At 51.5% G+C, this 26,573-nt stretch overlaps 1 protein-coding gene across 6 annotated transcripts in view; it reads right to left on the bottom strand.

The window, feature by feature from the left end:
• Positions 1-2,259: 2,259 nt before the first annotated feature.
• Positions 2,260-26,573, bottom strand: part of TTC12 (tetratricopeptide repeat domain 12) — a 42,039-nt gene continuing 17,725 nt past the window's right edge. For 5 of the 6 annotated variants that reach the window (XM_082682588.1, XM_082682591.1, XM_082682592.1 and 2 more), the window contains 15 exons: positions 24,453-24,524; positions 20,365-20,425; positions 19,740-19,928; positions 18,576-18,645; positions 17,747-17,835; positions 15,392-15,560; positions 11,559-11,651; positions 10,492-10,552; positions 9,571-9,708; positions 8,977-9,075; positions 8,478-8,546; positions 5,866-5,967; positions 4,553-4,652; positions 3,467-3,692; positions 2,260-2,434 (listed from right to left, as the gene is read on the bottom strand). In XM_082682588.1, coding sequence (XP_082538714.1) covers positions 2,362-2,434; positions 3,467-3,692; positions 4,553-4,652; positions 5,866-5,967; positions 8,478-8,546; positions 8,977-9,075; positions 9,571-9,708; positions 10,492-10,552; positions 11,559-11,651; positions 15,392-15,560; positions 17,747-17,835; positions 18,576-18,645; positions 19,740-19,928; positions 20,365-20,425; positions 24,453-24,524 — 1,611 coding nt within the window. In that variant the 3' untranslated portion in view covers positions 2,260-2,361. The remainder of the gene's footprint in view (positions 2,435-3,466; positions 3,693-4,552; positions 4,653-5,865; positions 5,968-8,477; positions 8,547-8,976; positions 9,076-9,570; positions 9,709-10,491; positions 10,553-11,558; positions 11,652-15,391; positions 15,561-17,746; positions 17,836-18,575; positions 18,646-19,739; positions 19,929-20,364; positions 20,426-24,452; positions 24,525-26,573) is intronic. The other variant, XM_082682593.1, reaches the window with a different exon arrangement.

The raw sequence follows: 26,573 nt of genomic DNA, 5'->3' as shown, positions 1-26,573 counted from the left end.
AGCCCTAGAGGAGGGTGCGCGTCAGCCTGGCCAGACCCGGGAGGGCTGGTTTGCGCTGGAGATGAAGCCTCCTCTCTCCCCGCCCCAAGGAGGGAGCTCCTGGGGCAGCCGGGCCTCCTCTAAAGCAGGGAAGATGACTGCTTGCGGCAGGCACTCTGAAGCAGAGATAATAATATAATTTTACATTCCCCACTCTTCGGGGAAGAGATTACACGTATAATAGCCATTTTCAAGAGCCAGGGAGGAAGGGCGCAGCCTGAGCCTGGGAGGAGGAGGGGCCGAACTTCAAGCCAGAGGAGCCGAGTGCCTGTTGCGTACTCCAGCAGCCTTTTACATTTTTATTTATTTATTTTATTTATTTAAAGATTTTCTTTATTTATTTGACAGAGAGAGATCACAAGTAGGCAGAGAGGCAGGCTGAGAGAGAGAGAGGAGGAAGCAGGCTCCCTGCTGAGCAGAGAGCCCGATGCGGGACTTGATCCCAGGACCCCGAGATCATGACCTGAGCCGAAGGCAGCGGCTTAACCCACTGAGCCACCCAGGCGCCCCAGCCTTTTACATTTTTAAAGCCCCACTGAATTCTCTCTGCAAACAGCATATTCTGTAGCTTCTCATTTTCGTCTCGGGGCTGTTTCGTGTCAAGGCAACTCCCTTGGCCATTCGGTAGCCTCTCGAAGTAGTGTATTGGCCTGCTGGTCCTGAGTGGGCCAGTCCTGAGCTCTCTGCTGTCACCTGCTGTCCCCCAGGGACCCTGTGAGGAAGCATCTCAAAGTCCAGGGAGCTCGCCCCGGCCCAGCACCAGGGGCACAGGGCTGCTGGTTTCCTTTCGGCCCCTCAAAGTGCCAATTTTTTTTTTTTTTAAGATTTATTTATTTATTTATTTGACAGACCAAGATCACAGGTAGGCAGAGAGGCAGCCAGAGAGAGAGAGGAAGGGAAGCAGGCTCCCCGCTGAGCAGAGTGCCTGATGCGGGGCTCGATCCCAGGACCCTGGGATCATGACCTGAGCTGAAGGCAGAGGCTTTAACCCACTGAGCCACCCAGGCACCCTCAGAGTGTCAATTTTTAACATCAGTTTTAGGAACCGAGTTCTTAGTTCACTCTAAGCGCTACCACACTTATGAAGAACCGTTTCTTTGGGGGTCCTGAATAGAAACTCTGGGGCGGGGGAGCGTTTCCTTTCCTACATGGTCCACAAAATGTCCAGTTCTGATTCCTAAAGGGACATGGGCTTTACTCTTGCCTGGACCCCTCAGATTTGACCTGACTGATGTCACAGTCAACCCCTTCGATCTCAAGATGGGGCCTGGTCATCTCTGTGTAGCACTTTATAGTTTCCCAAGTGCCACTGAAGTTCGTGGAGGCATCACAGCAATGTAAGTGACTGGTCGGACAGGTGTTCCTCCAGCTTTTCCAGAAGCAGCAGTCAAAGCTCAGAGAGGTTAAGCAACTTGCCCGGAGTCAAACAGCTGCGAGGAAGCGGGCCAGGGCCGTAAGTCTTTGGAACTCTGGTCTGACACTCAAAGCGTTACTCACAGTCACGTGACTGTGCCGAGTCATGGAAGAAGGGTGTCACTTGTTGGACTTATCACTTAGGGACTTGGTGTCCAGAGGCAGCAGCAGCAAGGGAGCAGTGTGTTTGGGGGGTGGGGGAGGGCACAGGGTGGATCTGGGGAATAAATACCTCGAAGCTTACGTGAGGTCGGGGTGGAGACAGGGGCCCCCTGCTTTGGTACTTCAGGCAGAAAACCACGTAACCTGTGGGACAGGTGTTGGAAATCCTTCGATGAGCTGGACAAAGGCACCAGGTGGGGCTTCTGGGGATGAGTCTCTGGATCGTCAAGAACTCCCTGCCAGGCGAGTCGCCGCTTATCGCTCAACCCACCGAATTCAAGAGCACATGGCACAGCGGCAGGCCGGGCCCCAGCAGCTGCCCTCACAGTCCCTGGGTTGGAACTCGGACCCTGAGATCCTGCTGTCAAAACGCTGGATGTTTCTAGCACGGTGCCAGCAGAGAACAGCCACAGGGGCAAGAAGGGCGTTCAGCAGGCAGAATCCAGCTCCTTTCTAGAAACACTACTTACACGGGAATCTGGGAAATGTGGCTTTCCGTCTGCTGGAGTCCAGTCCCCGCAGGGCAGGAAGGGACCGTAGAAGCAAGCATGGGGGACACGGAGCGGTTTTCCAACACTGTGGACAGCCTGACGCCTGCTCTCCCATGACCGGGGAAAGCCAGAAGGCAAGCACCTGGGAACAGTATTCATCTCTGGAGCAGACATTCGGAAAGTCTTTATTAGCACCGGGACCACCCACAGCACCCGGCTCTGCGTTTGTGAAAAACGTGCACAGACGCCACGTGTCTTAATGAGCGACGTACTTCATCGTGGAGCTGAGAATCTCCAGCCCGTGCAGCTCCCGCAGCTGAGCGGCAAATCTGCCAGAATCGAAACACAAAGTTGGGCACATCAATGCGTGGTGCCTGGAGCCACCCCTGCTCAGGGAGAAGCTGGCTGGCAAGGCCGGAGGGGAGGAGCTGCAGCCCTGGGAGCCCTCGCCGTCAAGGCAGGTCCACAGAACACCACATGCTGTCTGCAAGTGGCAGATGGACAGGCTGATCCGATGGGACCTTGCTCTCAGGGACTCCCCAGTAGGCTGCCCCTCTGAGCTCATTCTAGCTAATGCACCCTGCGTTCTGGAGAAGAAAGATTTTCTCCTGGCCTTGCATTAGGACAATGAGATGAACGGTGAAAGGGCCTCACATATCACCCAAGCCGACTCTCTCATTCTCCAGAGGAGGAATCAGAGGGCTTTGTCTGTAAGGGAAGGAGTCAGGCAGGCCAGCACAGCTCCCGGTCTGTGGAAGGCACCCCCTTCTATGCTGGGGCTCCATCCCTCAGACGTGGGGGGCCCCTTCTGGGAGCATGAATGCCGAGGTATTTTAGCACCTCAGAACCCAGCCAGGGCAGAACAGATGCTAAAAGAGAAGCCATGGACACAGCTAAAGCCCAGATCCCTTGCCCCGGCTTGCCAGGTGGTCTGCAACATGCCATTCCCCCTCTCGCTTCAGTTTTCTCCAGCACGAGAACATTACCCTCCCTGGACATTCTCCCATATGCTCAGGCCCCAGGCAAAAATGTGAAGCAGGAGGGTGTGTGGGAAGAGGGGCGAGAAGCTGGCAGAGCAGGAGGGAGTGGGCTGGAGGGAAGACAGTGGCCATGAGCACGTGGAACAGAGCCCCGTCAGAGAAGCATTTTCCCGCTCTGGCTGGAGCTGGGAGCCCCCCTGTCCCCTCAGGGAAGCAGCTACTGGGCCCACACCTGCGTGCTCAGGAAGCACCAGGGCTCCCACGACTCCCTCTGGAGTCCTGGGTGGCACAGAGGCCCAGCCACCATCCAGTGTCTTGGTTGGCCCTGTGCCTTCTGCGACGTGACCCACACAGGCCACCTGACCAGGAGCCGCTGCATACCTGGGCTCGGCCGTGCACAGCTTGCCCAGAGCGATCCCCGCGTTCAGCTGCACAGCCGTTTTCTGCGCATCGCCCCCCGCGTGTCGCAGCAACACCTGCACGACGTCCGTCTTCAACAGGGAGGGCGCCGCGCCGGGCACCTCCATGCAGTTCCCCAGGCAGAGGGCGGCATTGCCCACCACGACCTCGTCCTTGGAGCTGAGCAGCGTCATGAGAATGCCGAACTCTGCGGGCGGGGGGGGGGGCGGTGGTGGTGGAGAGAACAAGCATCGGTCCCTGTGGCTCCCAAACAGGAGGCCAGCAACAGACGCAAGGGGCGCAGGGAGCGCCTGTGGACACTGAGCGTCCCCAAAATCTCTGACAGGTCATTGCTGAGCAAGGATTTGCTGAGCACCGTGAACCTCCTCAGGTCTTGCCATGTCTCCGGCATCCCTCAGATGTCTGGAGCAGTGCCTGGGGTGACACGGCTGTGGTGTCAATGAATGCTATGCGGCAGCAGGTCTGTCTCCCCTGAAGTCCCCGTTCGTAACCCCTACACTCCAGCTGACAGCTGGTTCCCTGAGGCTGCAGGGCAAGGGGCAGGACCCAGAAGGGCCCGCTCCGTCCACTCCCCGCGCATCCCAGAGCAGGTGTGAGGGCGGACATCAGCAGGCTGGCTCGCTGGGGCCCCCTGCTGCAGGTGCCTGCGGCCGCTTTCCCTTACTACACGATGCCGGCTCCAACTCCGCCATCTCCCCTGTTCACTGAGGGCCGAAGGTGTCCCCCACACACCCCTTGAAGGGTGAGAACCTGTGTTAGACCAGCTTCAGCAGAAGACTTCAGAAACCATTTCTGTTTACTTGTGGGGGAGTGGCTCCCCGCATTGACCCCGTTCTCTCTGAGCCGGGTCACAGCAGAGCATGCGACACGTGTGCAGCCAAAGGCTGTGAAATGTTTCCAGAAGGAGAAACAGCCACTTTACTCGGTACACACTGCAGAAGTCTAGGGCTACGGGAGTCTCTTTCTGTTTGTCCCAGCTCCCTTTGTGGCTTCCAGGACGGCTGAGTGTCCGGGATGCCGGCGCCGCTGAAGGAAACCATCACTTACTTTTATCCAGTCTCATCACTTCTTCTCGCGCCTCGTGAGAGCTGTTTGTGCAGACAGCTAGTGTCTTGATGGCGTAGCGTGATGCCGTCTGGCCCCCTGTCTGGGTTTCAGAAAGAAATCAGAGAAAAGAAGGTCAATCCTGCGATTGTTCTGGGCCAGAAAGCAGCGAGCAACTGTGCCTGTGTTCGTGTGGCTTCTGGAACTTCTGAAACACCGTTCCCTGGAGAATGGCCTGCGCTTTCCGAGGAGCAGGCCAGGTCCCTGTCGGGCTGGTGTCACTCAGGTCCCCAGTAGGACAGCCCGCAGCCCAATACGAACTCCGACAGGACTGCGGGCCTGACATGCACACCTCGGTGATTGCCCGTAGAAGGCTGTACAGGTGAGTAGCTGAGGAGGGTGGATGCAGTCGGCTGGCAGATCTACCAGGAAGAGAGGAAGAGGCCCCCACTTCCTGGGGAGTGATTTACTAAGGCTGTCAAGCTGACAGGCCAGCATGGAGAGCATGACAAATGTCGGTCATTTTAAGAGGTGACAACTGTCGAATCATGACCCTCAAAATCACCCAGGGCACTGTCTTTAAGATGCACATGTGCATGCCTGCGATCGGGAGCGAGTGACGGCCATCCTCCACATGTAGCCTGAATTCTGACCCACCACCCCGGCCCCTCAGTCCTGCCGTGCCCCAGCAGTGTCCCCCCGTCAGAGCTCACTTTCTGGCCCTGCTCGGCCCGGGCCCTGATGGGAAGGTCTGCCATGGGGCCACCACGCTGACACCGGTGGGTGAAGCTCGCCGGGCAGGAGCCACGGACGCAGCCTCGTTCCACATGTGTCCTCTCGGCGAGTCTGCTCAACTGTGCCACCGATCTGCTCACACCATGGGAGCATCCTTTGTCCCACTGTAAGGCTGCACCTCCGTATCCCACAAAGGGAGCGCAGTCTCTCTCCAGGCAGATGTGGAAGCATGGTGAGCAGAGGGGAGCAAAGTAAGGGGCCCGTGGGACATTGTGGAAAGCCACCGTGACGGTCTTCTTCAGGGAAAGAGGCCATGCACCTTTAAGTGAGGCTTGCCTGCTAAGTAGTTTTTACAGCTGCTTCTCCATGAACAACTTACTTATTTGTCCAACAATCTTACGTGGGTGTGGAGAGTACTACGTGGGTGACAGGTGGAAGGGATCCTTAGTCCAGAAGTGTAACATTCGGGCAAGGAACAATGTGGGCCCCTAACTGAACACAGCCCTCTGTAGTTGTGTCCCCCGGGTGATCTATGATGCTCCTGGGAATTCAAGTGTGTGTCCCCGAGGAGCTCACTCTACCTTCAAGAATTTAATCATCTTCTTCACCACTCCGGCTCTCAGGGCCTCCTCCACAATCTTCCGGGAGGAAGAAAGGGTACGGCTTAGGACGCCGGCAGCTCTCTGAGTGGGGTGGAAAGGAAAGATAATTAATCGTTCTGTGCAGAAGTGCTGATGACCTTGAAAAGTCAGCAAGTCACTTGGGGAGGGAAAAACAATCATTAGTATGGGGAGCAAAACCTGCACCTTGGTTTTACAAATATGGAGGCCCATGTGGTAAGCAGCATTCACTCGATAGCTGTGAGGTAGGTGACTCCAAAGGCTGGAAACATGGTCCCCTGGCACACAGAGGCCCGGCCCACGTCAGCTCGACACAGAACCAACCAGTTCAGCTCTGGCAAAGAAAGTCCCCACAGCACTCCACAACCCCTGCCAGATAGACTTCTCGGATGGACCCTCGGGGTCTTGGAGCTTTTCCTTCATCTTGTCTGAATCTTTGTCTGTTTGTTCTACTTTTGGGGAGATTCCACTTAGGATCTTCCAGTTCCAACTTATTTCCTTTCTTCCTTCCTTTTCCCCCCTTTTTAAATAGCTAGCTGTTACTGTCTTTTAGATAGAACACTCGAATCTTTCTGAGGACATAAACAATAGTTATTTTTTGTTTCCTATATCATCTCTACTTCTTTTGAGTTGGTTTTTCTATTAATCTTGGTTTTTCTGTTTCTGTGTGCAGCTTTCCCAAAATGTCCAGTGATCCTAGTTGCCCATTTCTGGGCACATTTGTGAAAAATGTTGACTGTTGTTGACTTACAGGTGGAAAAGAGGCACTTCCAAATCCTAGAAAGCAAAACATTTTCCTCTAGTCTTTCAATTCCACGGAAGAGAGCAAGCTCAAATCTTCCACCTGAGGCATAGCTGCCTGGCTGCCCCACGTGGTCCCCCATCTCTTATCCATGCCCTGTGTTGTACCTGGTGTTCTAGAGTCTCCATGTTTTCCAGGCTAGACCCGTATCCCTGCATCTGTAGCTGGCACGGTCTCCTTGGCTCTGCCTCGTGAATGATGCCTTTCGCAGCTATTCTCCATCTTCCAGAAGCAGGTTAAAATGATCAAAGAACCAACTGGCGACCTCCTGCCTGCTTGTTTTGTCAACGTGTTTCTAACTTCATTGTTGATGTTCCCTAATGCTTTCAGTCTGATTTTAATGAGGTTCTCCCGAGGGAGAAGGGATAAATGTGTGTATTGTCCTATTATGAGTTTTGTTTCCCTCAGCTGCTCCCTGCAGATGCTAGAATATTGCTGTAGTTGACATTCCAGATCTCTCTTTAGGCCCAAGACAGTGGGGAGAGCCCTCTACCGAAGGACCAGACCCCCCCGGTGACATTCGGCTGCTGTGCTCCACAAGCAGGTCAGCACCAGACTGAGGCTCAGGCAGAGTCCTGGGAAAATCTGGCCAGGACAGAGTCCTTGAAGGGTTAGCTCACAACCACCCTAGGCCTCGATCTGGTCTACATCATTCAGAAAAACCCAAGCACTTGAGAATAGTGGCGCTCACCACTTTTGGGGTTATGGATCTTTTTTTGAGTATCTGATGAAAGCCATGATGCCTTCCCTTGAAAATGCATATACTCTCAAAATTGTCTGTACAATATTAGGGATTTCTGGGGAACCTGGAGAGCTACCACACGTTCCCAGAGTTCACATTAAAAACCTCCATCCTGGGGCACCTGGGTGGCTCAGTGGGTTAAAGCCTCTGCCGCCAGCTCAGGTCATGATCCCAAGGGTCCTGGGATCCAGACCCGCATCGGGCTCTCTGCTCAGCGGGGAGCCTGCTCCCCTCCCCCCGCCCCCCAACCCCGCCTGCCCCTCTGCCTGCTGCCAAATAAATAAATAAATAAATAAGTCTTTAAAAAAACCAAAACAAAAACAAAAAAAACCTCCATCCTATCATGTCTGAATTGATTCAGGGAAGTTGTAGGCATACTAGCCCCAAGCAGGACTTGTTGGATCTGCTCCGAACCTTTTTAATGATCCTGGACCCAGTCCCCAGTCTGTGCCCTTGTAGGGCTGGTTTCCCAGATCTGCTGGATGTGCCCTGGTTGTTTCTCTAAGCACCGGGGCCCTGAACTAATAGGTGAAAAAGCTGGGGTGATTACTTAGGCAAGTAAAGAACCCATCCTGGAATGACAGTAAATAGTTTGCTGAATCACACTGATGTTCTCCCGATGCTCTGTGTTAACCACAGCGCTTCCTTGACTTCCTTATCCAAATGTTAGAAACAGAAATGAAGGCTATCCCGGCACATATCCCTAAGGGGGCTAAAACCATTATGCATAAATAACCTCCAGGGTCATGGGCTACAAAATACAGGCCTGGCTTTCTTGACTAGGGAAAAAGAGAATCTAAACCAAATCTTGGGGCCTCTTCAATTTGCACCAGGATATCTTGGAGTAGGACAAATCGGATAAATTACGCTGTGTAAGTTGTTAAGTTGCAAACTACACGGGAAAGGGATTCTTAGCTTGCGTGCTTAGACTCTAGAGGGTCCACAGATGGGCAATGGGGTGGGGGGTATCACTGGATTCCCAGGAACCACAGAGGAAGCTCTTTCTGGATTTCCCTGGGAGACACTTACTGTCAGGATCCCTCCATCCTGGCTGTTCAGTAGAAAGATGCACCTCTTGCTCACCTCTGAGGCCCAAACCTGCCACGACAGGGAGACAGGAGGACAACTGAACAGCCGGTTAATCTGAATCCCCTCTGCAGCTTCTTGTGAGAAAACAGAATGGGCCCCTCGCCATATTCCCCTCACATCCCTTTCTTCTATCATCTTACTTCTTTCCAAGCTGTCTCCCTCATGACAGGGCAGTGTCTTGAGATCAGAGATCCCATTTTGTTTGACTTGGTAAATGCAGAACCGAGCACGTGCTCAACACACCCACCGGGCTACACCCGAGTGGCTCACACATCTCTCGGAGGGACAAAGTGACAGAGCATCTGTCCAGCATCCCCCACTCCCACTGCCAGGGTGTGAGTCCCCATGCTATTCTCTTTGTGAAAATGAGATCAGCTCTAGCAATGGCACGGGCTTGGGGTGTCCCAGGGCTCCTGGCAGGGAGGAAAGAGTGCCGCACCTCGTAGAGGATGGGAGACTGAAGACACAAGTTCATCACAAGTCCCAGGAGCGTGTACAAGATCTCTCTGAACAGGTCCACATCCTCCTCACACCGGACCTTTGGAAACAAAGCAAAGTAACCAATGACCTTTCTGCCCTATGGCTTTTCATGGCCATCTCATCCCCTTGGCAATGGCCCCAGCATTACTTACACGCCCTAAGTTGTCAATGTCATGAACCTAGAGGGTGTTTCAAGATCAGAGACCAGTTCCATAGATAAGTGTTAGTGCAGGAGACTTGCAAAGAGTCCCCAGTGCCTGTGCCACGTGACCCTGGTTTGGCCTGGTCCTGGGTTTAAACTGGAGAGCGAGGGGCTGACATGAGTAGTTGCGCCAACTCTACTAGAAAATCCTTCAACCCTCTCCAGGGGTCTGAGGCTTGACCTGGAGGGCTCTGTGAGGCCGGCCACCCACAACATCTATGGTTATAGAAGGGATAAGCCACTGGCTCCAGTACCCTCAAACAGAAGTTTTGGAAAAGCCAGATAATCAATAAGAAGCCAATGTTCCCAAAGCAGGGAAAAGACGGATTCTGACTAGAAAAGTTATCCTACCATAAGGCCCAAACAGGCCTCCCGGAATTCTTCAGAGGCAGACATCTGTCTTCGGATGGCAGCCTCAGCACTGAGGTTCCCCATGAGGGCAATGCAACAGCGGAGGGCTGAGGGGTTGGTTATCATGGGGTCTCTCTTCTGAAAGGAGTTGAGAGAAAGAAAGTCTGCGTGGAGCAGGCAAACAACGCCAGAGCCATCTGGAGGGGTGTCCCTCACGAAAATGCTTGGGAACCAGAAAGTGTAATGTCATCCAGGGGTATCAACGGGCTCATGCTGGCACCAGGACAGAGGCACACAGAGGGAGAGACCCAGCGCCTCAGCCTGGGGTCGGGGGGCCTAGGGCTTCATCCTGGGGATGCCACCACTCAGCTTGGAGAATTTGGGCAAGTCTTGTCCCTTCTCAGAGCTCCCATTTCCATATGTGTGTAATACGCGGGTGTGGATATGCTCTCAGGTCCCCTGGGACTCCAATGGCTTCCTCAGGACAAGTCCCTGTCACGGCAAGCTCTCCTAGGAGAACCCCATTCTGCTACGTCCTGCTTCCTCGGCTCAAAATTTCCATTAACCCTCCTGGTGGAGATGATTGCTACTGAACGAACAGGGCTGCCCTGCGGTCCTTATGACGGGTATTAGGGTCAGAAGGGGACGGACAGGGACTGACCCCCTCTCTGCCTTCATGTAAGACACACAGTCCACATCCACCTTTGTCTCCCCTGTCCTGGCCCCATCCCTACGTCACCTCCACCTGTCCCGACTGCAGCTGTTTTAATAACCGAGGACCGTTCAGACTCCAGCTGTGAGTAAATGATTCATCAACCTGAGCCCCGACGGGAACCCTGGAGTGTAAACTGTGTTTAAATGGCTCTGCTCACGCGCCTGAGAATGCCTGTTGCGGGTGATAAAAGTGAGGGGCTTGCTCACCAGAACACCTGTGAGCACCAGGAGCGCACCTGGGAGGTTGGCCTGGAACCAGACTTGGAATCTGTTGAGAAAACATCCCTTGATTTATTTCTGCACAAACTATAATGTAAACGCAGCACCTTGGCTAATGGAGCAGACTGTCACAAACTCTGGGCCCACGGGATTTGGAGTGTGCATGGATGATTTATTCTGACCCTCCCCCACAAATGTCACCGGGTATGGATGTGGCTTTATTTTTTCTAAGTCTGGAGAATTGCCTTTGATGTTAAACAGCAGACCTCAGATGGCAGCTATCTCCATGCAGAAGTTGCCAGAAGCCCCAGATGTCTGCCAAGCTGACTTAACACCGCCCCTGCTCTCCCCATGCTCTGAGGCTGTGTGCCCTGCAAACAGGAAACACAGTCCAAGCATGTTTCTGGAACACAGTCGTGGGAAAGGCCCAGATGTCCACACATCTGCATGTATGAGACTGGCTCTTACCTGTTCCCAGCCCATGCCAATGGCCTATGAGCACAAATAGCTCTATTTCGTTATATGACTATTTCTAAGCAAGACACCCTAAAGTTTGTGAGGAAATTTAAAAAACAGACAAGAGATGCACTTAAAAAAAAAACCCTCAAGGATTATGAAAATCTGAGAGAGACATTTGCTGTCTTCCCCAGCAGGCAGGTGGAGCTGGGGGAGGGTGACCCATAATGCCACTGGTCCCCCAAGAGAAGGCTCCCTTCTACTGTGCCTTCTCTCCCATTCATTCAACAGAGATTTTCTGGGCAGTTCCCATTAGGTACTGATGAAGGGAAAGAAGCTTCTCCACTACACTGTAGGCTTGTTTACTGTGAGAGGTACTGTTTAAGTCTGCTGCTTCTTCCAAACCCATCGAACACTGGGGCTCCCTGCACGCGGAGGGACAAGAGTGGCTAACTCCAGCCGCCTGCTTGGAAGGCGCCAGCCCTCCTACTCAGTGAATCTTGTGATGCTGGCCAAGCTTCCCTACACACCGCACATTTTTAAAGATCAGTTTATCAAAGGTTGCATGAGAAATGTCAATTCCTGGAAATAAAAATTACCTTTCTTCCAGAGCCAAGTCTGTGAGCAGTCCCATAGCTGAGTTGGCCTCCTTATCTGAGAAATCAAGAAATGACACCAGGGCTTCCAAAAATCTGCAAAAAATCCATAACAACCTCAGAGAGGGCTGTCCTCCAGCTGAGAGCCTCCCCAACAAGGAGACCTTGCAAAGAGACCAGGAAGGAGTCTGTGTTTGGGTCAAAGAAGCCGAAAGGGTGGCCTCGCTCTTTCCACCTAGGAAGCCCAGATCCCTGGCCACCCCATAGACAGAGACACTCTCCAACAGGAATGGCTCTGCAACTCAATGTTAATTCCCAGAGGGCTGAACAGTTTTAACCAAAGTTCATTGACTATCAGATGTCAACTGGGGAGGAATCTCTAGTGCCTCTGCCATGTGACTCTGGCTCAGCCAAGTTCAGTCACATAAGTGACATCTAAGTGGCATGCTTACTAATCTGCTGATGACTAAAGTGGGAGGGAGGGCCCCCTAATGAGGTGGGGGGGTGCAATTAGGATTCAACAAGATTTTGACAGGCTGCTGAATACATCAGATGAAATGGAATAGGGTTAAATTCAAAGTCCTCCACTTAAAGCTGGAAATTCTATCTAAGTGATAAAATTGGGAGACCGGGGGTATGCCTGGTTCATACCAAAAAGACTTAAGGGCTTTCAGCCAATTGCAAACTTAGTATGAGCCAACAGTATGATGCTGTTGCCCAGAAAAGCTAACGCAATCCTCGGCTGTCCTAGCAGACTGACTGGCACCACTGGGAGTCATCTGTCTGTCCAGCCCACCCATCCTAAGCACCTGCAGTGTGCTGAGTGCTGTGCTTAGTACAGGGGCGCAGTCTTGGGGTCCGCGTGTGTTGGGTGGTGTGTTAGCAGTGGATGCATAAGAAGCGGGCATGAGGTCTAGAAGGGGTCTGGAAGTCAAATCATCCGAAGGATGGTCAAGGAAACCAGGATCCTTAATCTGGACAAGATCAGAGTCTTCAGTGTCACAAGCACCAGAGTGGACGCTCTGGTGTATTCCTTGGGCCTTCAATAGACCAAACGAAGGCCTCCGCGTAGGGAGCAGGGAATGGGCCAGGCAGTTTGTGTCTGGTGTAAGGAGATAACTTTGTATCACTCAGAACTTTTCTTGGAACAGGAGGAGTTGGTCTGGGAGGGGAGCTCTGCATCCTTTCACTGGCTGGGGAAGAACCCGTCATTAGCTGTTATTGCGCCCATCCTAATCAAATGGAGAAAAGCATAATGGTAATGCTGGAATCTTTCTTGGAGGGCATCACGCCCAGGCCATAGTGGGGTACCCTACAGGGGACATGGGCACTGGGTGAGGCAGGACTGGACTGTTTCTGTGGTCCTGGGTGACTCCAAGCTGCTGCAAATCCCCACTTCCTTCCGGGGTGCTCTAGTGTTCCTGTTCTCAGAAATCATGTATTTTGCTGTTAGTTCAGATTCTTCCTTCACCAATTAAATCTGTTTTCTTCAGTCTTGAGGATGGATGCTAATGAACCTGAAATGTACAGAAGAGGAGCTGGCCATCTTAGATCATCTTGGTGTTTGTCTTAGGAGACATGAACAACGAGGCTTCCTCTCCATGTGAAGAAACATATATCCTGTTTCTTTACTATGTCAGGCGCTGTTTGCTGGCTAATACCACAGACACCCCACTATCCCCCCTCTATCCTGCCTGACTCGAATACAGAAGCTGGAATCACTGTCCCCACCAGGGGCGGCATGTGACACAGTCCTGAGTGAACGGAAATAAGCAGTAGCTTCTCTTGATAAAAGGGACAGATCCAGCTGCTGGTAACCTGTCTTAATAAGGGATATGATACTTGGAGCTACAGCAGCCTCTTGAGACCAGGAGGGAGAGATCAAGAGGAGGTCGGAGACCTTGACCCTGATATCATTAAGCCACGGAACTGGCTGTGGCCATCTGTAGTCTTTTCTGTTCTGTGAGACAAACAAGACCATCTTCTCCCGATTAAGTATTCTGTAAAACGCAGCAGAAAACATGGGACTGGCACGCACATTATCTCTTCTCTTAAGCTTCCTCACGAGTCTACAATACAAATGAGACACCAGAGCTGGTCAAGGTTAAGCAGCCTTCCTAGGCCACCTACATAGAAGGCGGCAAGCAGAGGATCTGAGCTCATGACTGCTTGCATCGAAAAATCCAGGGCTTTCCACAAAGTGGCACTGGCCTTCTCTGGATTCCTGTCAGTACTCATTTGTCCTCTCCACTTCTCACATAGGAAAAAGCATTTTAAGAGGGAAGGGGTATGCGTGCTTCTCTGGGAGGTCACGGGACCTGTGTGCAGCCTCGTCCTGCACCAAACCATCTCCCTCCATTTCAGAGAACACAATCCACCTCTTTCTGGTTTAATCTGAGATGGACATTAACGAGAAGAGTGGGCACGAAGGTAATCAGCAGAGGTGTCTCTGACAGTCTGGAGACAAGGAGGGACTGCGGGAGGTGCTCAGAAATGCCAATCTCCAAAACACTGGAAAAATTCAAATGAAAACTCAAGCAATCAAAGACAACTGTGGGGGGAAGCAGGGAGGAAGCTTAGGACTACCGCAGCTATACTTACTCAGAGAGGCCAAAACCAAATGAAAAACCATGAGGAAGGCATTGAGGAAAGGACTGCAGTCATTTAAAACATGAAATGTGCTTTTGAGGCTTTAACTCTAACAATCTATCTGCTCCTGTGGCCTGAGCTTTGGGGGGCGGCCAAGCCTCTCTGCTCACAAGCCACAGGGGCCATGGCAGTGCTGAGAGGGGGAGGGCCGCAGTCAAGGCTCAGCAAACACCCTGTCCTGAGCACGACAGACCTCCCTGCTCCATGGGACAGGTGCCAGAGGTCTCCGCTTGGCACAGAAAAGATCTGCCAGGATTTCTAATTGGGCTGCTTCTCTTGGTGGGAACAGAAGCAGGAGCTGGCCTTCAGGGCCTGGGAGAGAGCAGGGTGAGACTGCCTGGTGATGTGCCGCAGATGCTCCCTTCCCATCTGTGAAATGGGCTCATAACACTTATCTTGTCTCCTTCTCAGGCTCAGAAAAGGTAGAAGAGTGAAGAGAATTGGAAGCTAACTTGTTTTTAGACTGTGTATGAAACACGTGTAAAGCCAGCAGTGATCCTTGCTACTACTTCTGCCGGGTTGAGCCCCACGAAATTGCCAACATGTAATTCTTTTGATATAAAAAAATGATAATTTCACACACAGAAACTAATAATATTGCGACTAAGAGCACTGGAAGGAATTGCTGGCGTTCGGTAAATTTTTTATGAAGCGCCCTCAGGGAAGAGGCACATCCCATTTCCCCGGTTGTACACCTCGGAAATCCTGACGTACGAGAATGTACCAGGTGTGTTTTATTTATTGATACTCTACCTTGCTCTAGAAAGGCTTTAAGAACATGCCAACTCAGAGAGTGTCACCTCAAACAGGAATGAAAGAAGCAGCGTACGGGCAGCAGGAGGGCAGAAACAGACGGAGGCCGACGGGGCAGAAGCGAATGACCCAGTTGAGACAAATTCTCAGGCTGGGCTTGGAAGGGCTGCCATTTACACTGTCTGTGACATCTGTGACAGGGAAGCCGGTCAGAGAAGGGAAACTGCCCACAGGCACCAAGTTCACATGGGAGCTCGTCCCAGAGGTCTTCCCGAGGGAGGCCTCCTTCCACAGACTCTTTCTGATTTGGACCCTTAATGAAGTCTGATGGCACCTCTAGGGTCCCTCAACACTAGAAGGGGTACGGGCAAGTGTTAACTTGGCAGGTGACCATCTGAGAAGCCCCAGGGCAGCTCCTACTGGCAGAGTCCTACCGGGTCAGGTCAAGGTGGCTGATGATCAGGCCTCGTCCGTGGTCCGTCTGCGTGAGCTGCAGGAGCAGGGCCAGGCTCTGCTGGCGGACGGTCAGAGCCCTGGCGGCCAGCAAGGAAGGCAGCAGCCGGCCCAGGTCTGGGCTCTCCAGCAGTAGGCGCTGGTTTTCCTCTGCAAGATAAGGGACGAGCACCTCATGCAATGACAGCGGGTAAACCACTCATCTCTCCCACCATTTCCCACTAGGACACCCAGGCCTCCTCTGCCCTTGTTTGAGCGGCGGGGTAATAAACGTCAGAGCACGAGCTCTAGAACCAGGCTGCTGGGCCCTGGCGACATGTGCACGATCGTGGCTGAGTCGCGAACCCCTGTGGCCCTCAGCTTCCTCCTGAGTGAAACGGAGGAAGATGGCTGGTGTGTTAGCAGGGCTCAGGGAGTGACGATAAGCCGGTGCTTCGAACAGGGGCTGGCTCACAGGCGGGGGCCATGTAGCATTACTCTTGGCAAAGGCTCCTTGGTGTGTGGGATTTGGAACACGAGGAAAGGGACCAAAATTGGCTTAACTGTAGATGCCTTTAGGCCGTCAGTTTTCATACACGGGCCAGAGAAAGCCTTGAGTTCCTTCTAGAAAACTAGAAATCACGTGGACCACACATGGAGAGAGCATACCCTCCCTTTCCTAGATGTCAGCTACTTCCAAGGTGGTGGCACTGACTCTGTCCACTCCCCGCTCGTTCCTTGTCTAAGCAGGGACCTGAGTACATTTGAGAGGACGGAGAGGGATGGGCTGGAGTAGGAGACTCAGCCAGGAAAGACAGCGAGTTTGTGTAGCTGATCTATTTTCTTCTGCTGGAAAAGGAGCTCATTGTCGTCTATGGCCATACCACCCTGAACGCGCCCGATCTCGTCTGATCTCGGAAGCTAAGCAGGGTCAGGCCTGGTTAGTACTTGGATGGAAAAGGAGCTCATTGTAAATAAGCCAAGTAACACAGGAGTATAAAGCTGACCGTGAAGGTCTCCTCCTCTTGTGGCCCTTCTGGGTAAGCTCATTCCTTAAAGGAGCCTCCTCCCCCCACCTCCTGTGACACTACTGTTAGAAATATGAGCCACCTACCCTGTCTTGACTTCTCTCTCCCACTCAACAGCGTATCACGGACACAGTCCCCTGTCTGTAACTTTGTAAGCATCCCTGGGTCCTTTAGAAAAGCTTCTTTGCATTCACTGAGTTGATGCACTTGGCTTTCGCGGATCCGACAGAGTGTGTGTGTCCCTGTCTGTGTCTGACTCTGTTCTTGTGTTAGAGAAAAACGTGACCCTCAGGTTCATAGAAACTGAAGTCGGCGCAGGCTGAGGAAATCAGAGCTGCCAGGAGGGAGGGCCAGGTCTGGTTCACACCGAAGAAACACTCAGCCACCAAGCCCTGCCTGCCTCCCTGTCATGTGTGTGTGGGGGTGTGGGATCTCCACCCCAGGTGTAGAATGCCACAGGGTGGCAGGGCGCCTTGATAGTGGCTCTCGTCTGAGCCCAGGTCCCTTCAGGAAAGAGTCCCCCTCATTCTCCAGTCCTCCGGAACTTAAGAGGACTCCCTCACTCTACTAAATCAAGGGGAAAAGTCGTATCATCTCATATTCAGCCTGTTCTAGTTTACCAATTGTCTCCCCCGGCTCTATGGCCGGCTTCCCACAGCAGCCCTAAGGAAAGGAGACCCAGCTAGCATCTCTCCCATTTTCAGTGTTTTCCGTCCTAGGTCAGGCCTCTCCCTATGAAAACATGCCTTTTTAAAAATGAAGGGTATACTTATAATTTTTATTTATATTTACTACTTTACAAAAGGGGTCAGAAACCTCATGCAAAAACTTCGTGAACCCCAGAAGATGCTAATATGTGGACAGGCAAATAAATGTGAATAAGTCAATAAACATCGTGTAGCATTTACTGTCCCAGTATTACACTGATCAGCAGCACAAGTAAGACGGCAGCAGGGACCACTGTTAAGTCTCCCAATGCTGAGATGGGTACTGCGGTCAGCAAAAAAGGAATGGTATTTTTCGATGGGCAGGAGAGGAACAGCTTTGTCCACTGTATTGCCCATGTGTGAGCAGACATCAAGCATCTGCAAAGCGCCAGGTGAGGAAACCGCTCCTTCGGCGGACGGTGACTTCACCCACCGTCAAGGCAGCTGTAAGGGACAGAGACACGACTGAAGTGCAGGCTGTGCTTCTGATCCCGAGGCTCTCCCTGGGGGAAGGGCCTGTTGGACATCACCTCCCTTGGGCCCGGCCTGTGGGGGAGATGGTCCTGCCCGCACACGTGCATTCCCAGTGCAGGAAGAGGAGGCGGCGACGGCCCGTGCTTACCGTTCCCTGCGCACACTGCTTGCCAGAGCCTGAGGACACACACGCACACCATCTCTTCCGCTGCATCTTTTTCTGCTGTGGAAAAGCACCTAGAACAGACGAAGAATGGCAACAGGAAAACTGGAAAGTCGCCCTGATCCTCTTGGCTGGCTTTCGTCCGCTTCCTGACTCCTCCAATGTGGGCAATGTTCTAACGAGGAGCCGCCGGTCACCGGGACCTGGGGTCTGGGCAGCACGGGTCTGAGTGCTCCGGCACAGGGGTGCAGGCCGAGGAGCTGGGGCTGCAGGGAGGGAGGCTGCTGAGCCGGGGCCATGGGCAATGGCTGCGCGGTGACATGAACGGTAGCAGGCCAGCAGCCTACTGAGGGCTCACAGGCCTCCACACACACCCAAACGTGTGCTGGTGGCCCCGACCCACACTAGTGTTCTCCTAGCCTGAGGAGCTGCACCCAAACCACTGAACTACAAAATAAAATAAAACTGAATTTAGCAATCCACCTCCTTTCCTATGGGTTTTTCTTCAGATAAAATTACAAATGGGACGAGCCAGGACCCAGCAGATCTCATTTCTTGATGTGATCAGCAAATTCCAAGAGAGGAGAGAACAAATGGCAATCTTGCCCTTTTGGGAAGCGAAAAAATGGTCACTTCTCTGACTTGGCAGTGCCTGGTGGAAGCCCAAGGGAGTGCGGCCGACCTCCTCTCGGAGGTTAACTGTGGCCAAACTCAAACCAGGCTCCGCCCGTGTGACCAGGGATACTTCACGGAGAACTGAGAACTGTTCATCCTTCCTTGCGTTACTGCTGACGGCCTCTATAAACACCCCTACCTTCTCAGGACCGCATTCTTGCTGATGAGACGGAATCCGTTGTGTGTCCTGAATAAAGTTTGTTCCGTGCCTGGAATGAATTCATAAAAACCGCACTGGATTTCGGAACCGTCTGGCTGATGTCTGGCCAAAACAGAGCCAGCTGATGATGAGAAACCCACTATGGAATGTCAAGGTCACCAAATTCACAGACTGGGCAGAAATAAATACCTGTACGTTCTGAAACCTACAGCTGTCATCGGCCACTTCTAGCCTCAGGGAGGGGGACCTCCTGTTCTGAGAAGGGGGGCTGGGCCTGGGTGCCCCTGTCGGTTATCTGACAACACGTCCCTGTCATCTTTAGAGAGTCTCCAGGAGCTGCTTAACTTCTGGGAAGAGCATATCCATCTGTTCTTAAATATGTATTTTGAAGCTGTTTCTAGGCTCTAGAGAGGAACCTGTACTCTCTAAGAAATCAGTGGAGGGTGTATTTGAGCGCCTCCCCCATCACACACTACAGGGAGGTCCGAGATCCCATCTCTGTGCCCAGGGCATCCTGTCACTGAGAACAGAAGTGGCCGAAGCTCTGGCGTGATGTCTACAAGCACCACTGAAAGAGGACAGCAAGGCTCTTGCCAGCAGCAGATATTAGCGCATTTGCTCTGGAATGACCTACGCATCCTGAGAAGCCGTTACATGTAACTGGGGTGAACCTTATGGTCTGTCTTAGAAAATTCTGTCTTCCGTTCCTCCGTGGTTGGGGGGAGATGTGTGAGGGTGGGAGATGGTGTTGTTGGGGGGTCTATGGGGAAACCAGAAGGTGTGCAGGTATGTGGACAGCATGAGGAGGATGGGTGAGGGGTGCTTAGGTGAGGCGTGTGCGTATGTGAGGTAAATACGTGTGGTGAGTATGTGCCCGGGGTGTGGTTTGTGGGCGTGTGTCTTGTGTTGTTGTGTATCTGGGGGCGTGGGCCGCCTATGCTCTGAGCGCACGCATGCTCTGCGGGGGGAGGGCGCCGGGGTGGGGGTGTTTCTCCCGTGGCCTGCTCAGTCCTGACACTACAGCAGACCTGCAGCATTTGTGGAAGGAAGGGGTATAGGGATTCTCCGCCTCCTCGGGGCTGACCTTCACCCTGCCCTTTTATGCTGACTATATTCACAAGGCCACACGCGTCTCTGGCTTACAGTCCTTCATCATTTCAGTCAGGATTTCAATCCCTCCTGCATAGAACAAGGGGGTCTGATCGGGCTTGCACAGTGTCTCCAGGAGATTTCTGACGGTCACGGCCGTGTTCTTTCCCGCATCCAGCAATCTGTGGGCTTCCTTCTCTTGAAGGTCTGCTTTCTCCCGGAGATTCACTTGATTCAGGTAATCTGTGAGACGAGAAGGGAAAGAAAAGAAGAGAAACAAACAGAGCCCTAACAATCAACATCACGACTGCAGAGTAGCCTTTGTGAAGGACGGGAGGTTGAGAGGCGTGAAGTGTTGACGATCATTCAAACCTGGCTTCAGCAGGGAAAATTTTAGGAAGGATGTCCAGCCTATACCCAGAATTTTAAACCATCTTCGGGATTCAAGGACAACATTATGCCCTACCTCGAAGGCTCTAAGGGACGATGGTGTAGAAAGGAGGAAGGCAAAGGTCTGAGTGGGAGAACAGAGAGGGAAGAGGAGCGGACAGCGGGCAAACAGGGAGGGCTTGATGTGGCTTTGAGGTCAAGTGCAGAGAAGGTATGGGAGGCACCTCAGGGCCAGAGCACAAAGCGAAAGTGCAATTCAAAGGTAGGACAGCAGTAGGAACAGCCTCACCTTTCACCTGGGCCTGCAGTTGGGGGTTTATTTCTGAGATCTTCTGATAACACTCTCTAGCCTGGAAAAAAGAGACAAGACCTTGAAGAGTAGTCAGGGGGTGAAGGTGATTATAAGAAAGACACCAGGCGCCACAGGGCTGGGCTTCATTATTTCCTCCTGGCCTTCTCCTGCTCCCAGCGTAGGAGGCAGGCATGGGAACGCAGCATGCGGTTGGCATTTTGTTTAAGCTTCTCTGGTTCTGTGGGGCAAGAGGCGTTCTTGCAGGACTTGGTAAAAAAAAAAAAAAAATAGTGTTGTCAGGTCCAGCTGTGATGGAAAAACATTCAGTCCCGAATTTCATTGATTGTGCCTGGCTGGTAGAGGAATAATCCTGAGGTGATTGCAAAATTTAGAAATTTTGCTTGCACCGAGAGAGGACAGGAGGCTACTTGTCAGATATGCCCACAAGGAGCAGGGAGAGAAATGAAGATGGAGACACTGTTGACAGAGACTTTTGGGAACAGGAAAAGAGAAGTGTCTACTTATACACACAGGGCTGCAAAGAGAGTCCCTAAGGGGTCCACTCACTGGCCATGTAAGACTTGCAAGAAAACCTAAGAGTGAGGGCCTCTCCCTGAGGAGACTGCTGGAAAATTTCTGGGAAAAAAAAAAGAAGACTGCAGCTCGTAGGGCATGTTAGTAGGTTTTGGGCAGTACTGTCTCAGGGGTATGAAGAATTCTACCCAGTCACTGAGAAAAACAAGCACAGAAGAAAATGGGCTCTGAGCTGTCTTGAAAGCTCCAGGCTCATCCAGAAGATCAGGATTAAGAAATGAATGGAAGAGAAAACATGACATAACACAGACTGGTGTCACGGGACAGAGGTACGCAGAGCAAACACGGTAACTGCTATAGACTGTGTCCCCCCCAAACTTCTATGTTGAACCCTAACCCCAATGTGACGTTCTTGGAGGTGGGGCTTCTGGGAGGTGATTAGGTCATTGGGGTGCAGTTCTCTTGAGTGAGACTTGTGTCCTTATCAAAGAGACCCCAGGGACCTCTCTTTAGCCTTCTGGCTGTGTATGAACAGGAAGCGGTTCTCAACACACACCAGCCTGCTGGTGTCTTCATCTTGGACTTTCCAACCTCCTGAACTGTGAGAATTAAAATGTTTGCTGTTTAAGCCACCTGGTGTCTGGTAGTTCTTAGGGTAGCCCAAAAGGATGAGGGCAGTGAACCTGTATGCAACTTCTTTGGAACCCCAGATCTAGTCCATCAGCAACTCCTGTTGGCTTCCCTGTTGGTATATATCTGGAATCCCAACATTTCCCACCACCTCCCTCAACACCAACCTGGTTCGAGCCATCATTACACCTCACTTGGAAAGTCTATTGTAATAGCCTTCTAACTAGTTCTCTGTTCTTTGCTTACTATGTCAAGATATATTCTCAATGCAGCAGTGAAAATATGAGTCACATCAATGTGACCTTGAAAATATGAGTCACATCATTTCATTCCCTCACTCAAAACCCTCCAATAGCTCCCAGCTCACTCAGAGTAAAAGCCAAAGTACTTCCAAAGCCTGTGGGGTTGCAGGGAATCAGTCCCTCCCGTACTGCCATCGTCTGCCTGACCTCACCACCTGTCACTCTGCTCTAGCTGACCCTCTGACTGGACCACTCCTACGTGACTTGCTCACCTCACTCCCTCCCTTCCTGCAGGGAGGCCTTCCCTGACAGCTCTATATAAAACTGACCTCACCTTTGCTGCTTCCTGATTTCATTTTCTCAATAACACTTTTCACGAACCAACATACTACACACCTACTTAAGTGGTTCCTGTCTCCCAGCCACTGCTACTCCAGAATGTAACTTCCATTAAGTCAAGGATTTTGCCTGGTTTGCTACAGTACTCTTATTGTCTAGGGCAGTGCCAGAAATGTAGAAAGTATGCATACATATTCGCTGAGTGAATTAGTTACCTGAATGAATGAATAAGTGGATAGAATTTGGTGGAGAGGGGAGGGTTCTACTATTTGACCTTAGTACAATAGGCCTGTATTACGTTTAGATTTAAATCCACCAAAAAATAATCTTTGAATGTATAATAGGAGGCAATTAAAAAAAATAGTGTCTTATCAGTGGAAAGATATTCCATGTTCATGGATTAGAAAGCTTAATATTATTAAGATGGCAATACTCCCTAAATTGACCTACAGATTTAATGAAATCCCCATTGAAATTCCATCTGGCTTCTTTGCAGAAATTGACAAGCTGATCCTAAAATTTGTATGGTAATTCAAGGGACCTAGGATAACTAAAACAATCTTGAAAAGGTAGAGCAAAGTTAGAAGACTCACATTTTACTTCCTCATTTCAAAATTTACTACAAAGCTATAGGACTCAGGACAATGTGGGATAGGCATAAGAACAGACATATCAATCAATGGAATAAAACTGAGAGTCCAGGAATAAGCACATGCATTTATGATCAACTGATTTTTGACAAAGGTGCCAAAATTATTCAATGGGAGAACAGTCATTTTAACAAACGGTTCTGGGCACACTGAATATCCACATACAAAAGAATGAAATTACAGCCCTTTCTCACACCATAAAAATTAACTCAAAGTGGTTCAGAGATCTAAATATAAGAGCTAAAGCCATACAGAGAATCAGACACAGAAGTAAATCTTGGATTAGACAATGATTTCTAAGATATGACACCAAAAATATAAGCAATCAAAGGAAAAAATAAATAATTTAGCCTTCATCAAAATTAAACAATTTTTTTTTGTGTTACAAAGGACACAGTCAAGAAAGTGAAAGGACAACATAGAGAGTGAAAGGAAATATTTGAAAATCACTTGTCGAATAAGGGGCCTGCATCCAAAACATATAAAGTACTGTTTACTTAATATAAAAATGCAAATAACCGAGTAAAAATAAAATATAAAAATGCAAATAACCTAAAAAATAGGCAAAGGATCTGAAGAGACCTTTCTCCAAAGAGGATATATAAAGGGCCAACAAGCCACAAGAAAACAGACTCCACATAATTAGCCATCAAGGAAATGCAAATCCAAACAAGGAGTTAAGCTTCACACGCACTAGGATGGCTGTAATCAAGAAGAGATAAGAGTATCGCTCAGGATGTCGAGAAACTGAAAGCACGTACGGCTGATGGGCATGAAAATGGTGCAGCCACTTGGGGAAACCCTCTGGCAGGTCCTCCGAAGGTTAAACACACGATTACCATAGGCCTCAGCAGTCCCTCGTACATCCTCAGGTGGACTGTGCACATATCTCCACACAAAACCTTGTACGTGGATATTCATAATAGCCCTCATGTTCGCCAACCGAGGAAGGGTTAAATAAAATGTAGATTATCGATACAATGGAATATTACCCAGCAATAAAAGGAACAAGGTACTGTTAGATGCTACAACATGGAGGACCCCTAAAACATTACACTAAGTGAAAGAGAGAGCCACAAAAGACAGCATGTCGTATAATTCTACTTATAAGAAGAGTCTAGAACACACAGAGGTTGATTAGCGGATGCCCGGGTTGAGGCGGGGTGGAAAGAAGGGGAGTACTACCAGTGGGAATAGGGCTTTTGGGGGGACAAAAATGTTCTAAAGCTGAGTGCGGTGAGGGCTGCACGTCTCTGAATACAGGAAAACCCACTGAACTGTGTATTTCCCGCAGATGAACTGTTTGGTGTGTGAATCGGGGATCTCAACAAAGCTGCTGTTAACAATATAGAACAGCTTAGTGCGTAAATACAGCTACACGGTTACTCTGGGGTGATGAGATTAGGAGTGAATTTTGTGTTAGTCTCTCCAGAGACGCTCCTCCCGGGCCGACAGAACACTGGTCGCCGACAGAACACTGGTCCGAGACACGGCAGAAGGGATTCTCGGGCAGGTGGGGCTGTCCTGGAGGACACCCAACGTCCTTCCCAATTCAAAGACTGTGAGAGCCACCTCAGAAAATCCTAGAAGGTGGCCTAGTATCTAATTTGCTTTGGAGGAATGTGGTTCTTCTCTGAGGAGATCTGAGGCCTTGCTCTGTGATCGCGTGTTCGCTCCTCTCAGCACTTACCACACTGTAGTTCTTCAGGGCCAGGTGGGCTTTTCCCATGTGGAAATAGGCTTTTGTGCATTTTTCATCACACTGCATGAAAGAGAATGACTGATCAGATGTTTCAGAAGGTCTGAAGTCATGAGCCACTCCCCTAACTGCCCAGCTAAGTAGAGAGAAGGCAGAACGCGGGTTGTCAGGACAGCTATTAGGGTTGACAGTGAGAACTTTTCTGTACCTCTGTGGCCAAACTAATTGAAGCCTGTGAGGAGCCTGGATGCACAAGCAAGCTCTGTATCAAATTAATTAACAATCCTTGCCGGTCTTCACTTCCATTTAATGAGACTCAATCAGGAGACAAACCAGAAACCCTTACTTTAGAAGAGCTCTTGACCTCACCCAAACATTAGAATCACTGGGGATGCTTATCAGAACCCGCGAGGCCACGCTGAACCCTGTGCCCATTAAAAATTATCTTCTGGGGTAGGGCCCAGGCAGCAATAATTTTGTAAGCCCCCCAGGAGAGGCAGGCACGCAGGCAGGCTTGAGGACCGCTGGTTTATTAGAAGAGACGATGTCCACTCTGGGTCAACAGCTGAGGTGACCGTGACGTCTTAGTGGGCCTGGCAAGTTCCTCCCCTGAAATAAACCGCATGCATATCCCGAGAACTTATGTTCTTGTCACTTGATCAGGAGGGAAGCCCCCATCAGAAGGCAGGATCGGAACTTATGTGAGGCCACCGCCTTTGCACAGGGGCCCCTGCACCTGCCTACCCCTAATTATTACAACTCTGGAGAGATGGAACAAAGATGCCAACTACAACTTCTAACATCCAGTTAATTAGTCGAACCCTTTTATGTGTGAGGCATCGTGCCAAGGATACCCTCCCCGGGGCCTAGAGTGCAAGTTGAAGATTCTAAGCACTCCTGGGTGAATTCCTGGCTGGCTTCTCCCCAGAAGTGGGACATGGGCCTGAAGAGCAAAGGGGACGACTGAAAGAAATGACAGGAGGTGACGGAAGAGGCAGAGGGGACTGTTGTATGTGGAGAGGCCTTCACAGGTGCGTCCTCGTGAGCATCTTTTCCTGACGTGCTGCCAAGGGAAAGGCAGTGATGACAAGAGGACCGCATCATCCGGTCCTTGCCAGGCGGTTCGTACGGGTTATCTCCGCTTCGCCTTCTAACAGCTCTGTGGAGTCCACGCGATTATTATCCCCATCGTACAGGTGAGGAAACTAGAGGCTGGAGCGGCAGGGGTGGGGTTTAAAATCTGGCCATCTGACTCCAGGTCCCAGAGGCCTCGAACTACAGCAACTGTTCCTCAGAAAAGTGCTCTAGAAGTTGAGGAGAGGGAAATCCACGGTGAGGCAGCATGGCTTCACAAAGGGCAGGCAGATGAGGCATTTGAGCTGGGTCTTCCCGGCTATGAAGAGGTGAAGAGAGAAGGAAGGAGGGAGCATGGGCAGAGCAAGGCCGGGGGATGGGAGAGGACAGGGGGCTTCCGGCCAGGCCGAGGGCAAGCATCGGGGTAGGGGTGGGTCCGGCTGGAAGGGGTGAGCCAGACAGTTGTTCCACACGGAGGCCCTGGATGCCAGCCTGGGGGAGGGCGGTGAACAGCAGGGCGCACAGGAAAGTTGCTCTGAAGGCAGCGTGCAGAGCCGACTCGAGGCGGAGAGGCAGGGGGACAAGTGAGAGAAGCGAAGCAGTCCCACGGAATGAGGGACGAGCCTCAGTGTGGTGGCGGTGCGAGGCAAGCGCGGATGCCAGAGCTGGGTCACAGACAGTCGCTAAAGGAGGACGACGGGAGGAGGATGTCAGGTCACAGGTTTGGGTCTGGTACCGGAAGACAACGTGTGTCATTAACAGAAAGAGGTTAAGTCAGGGCAGGGGGCAGGGAAGGTGGAGGGGAGAAGGGAGACGCAGCGTGGTTCCAGTGGGCCCAGACAGTCAAATGGGGGCCTGCGGGAGGCAGCTGATGTGCACCCCTGGGGCCCCGGGAGGTGGAGACAGGGAAGGGGGTCTGAGGGCCAGGTGGACCCTGGAGAGGAGACGAGAGCTCCGAGGGAGAAGCTGTAGAGAGAAGGCATGCAGGGAGCCGGGGAGTGAGCCCTGGAGAATCCGCAAACGATGAGGTCAAGAGGG

This window comes from Mustela nivalis, assembly GCF_964662115.1.
Source record: "Mustela nivalis genome assembly, chromosome: 9".
NCBI classification, from domain to species: Eukaryota; Metazoa; Chordata; class Mammalia; order Carnivora; family Mustelidae; genus Mustela; species Mustela nivalis.
This window is presented reverse-complemented; position numbering and strand designations above follow the sequence as displayed.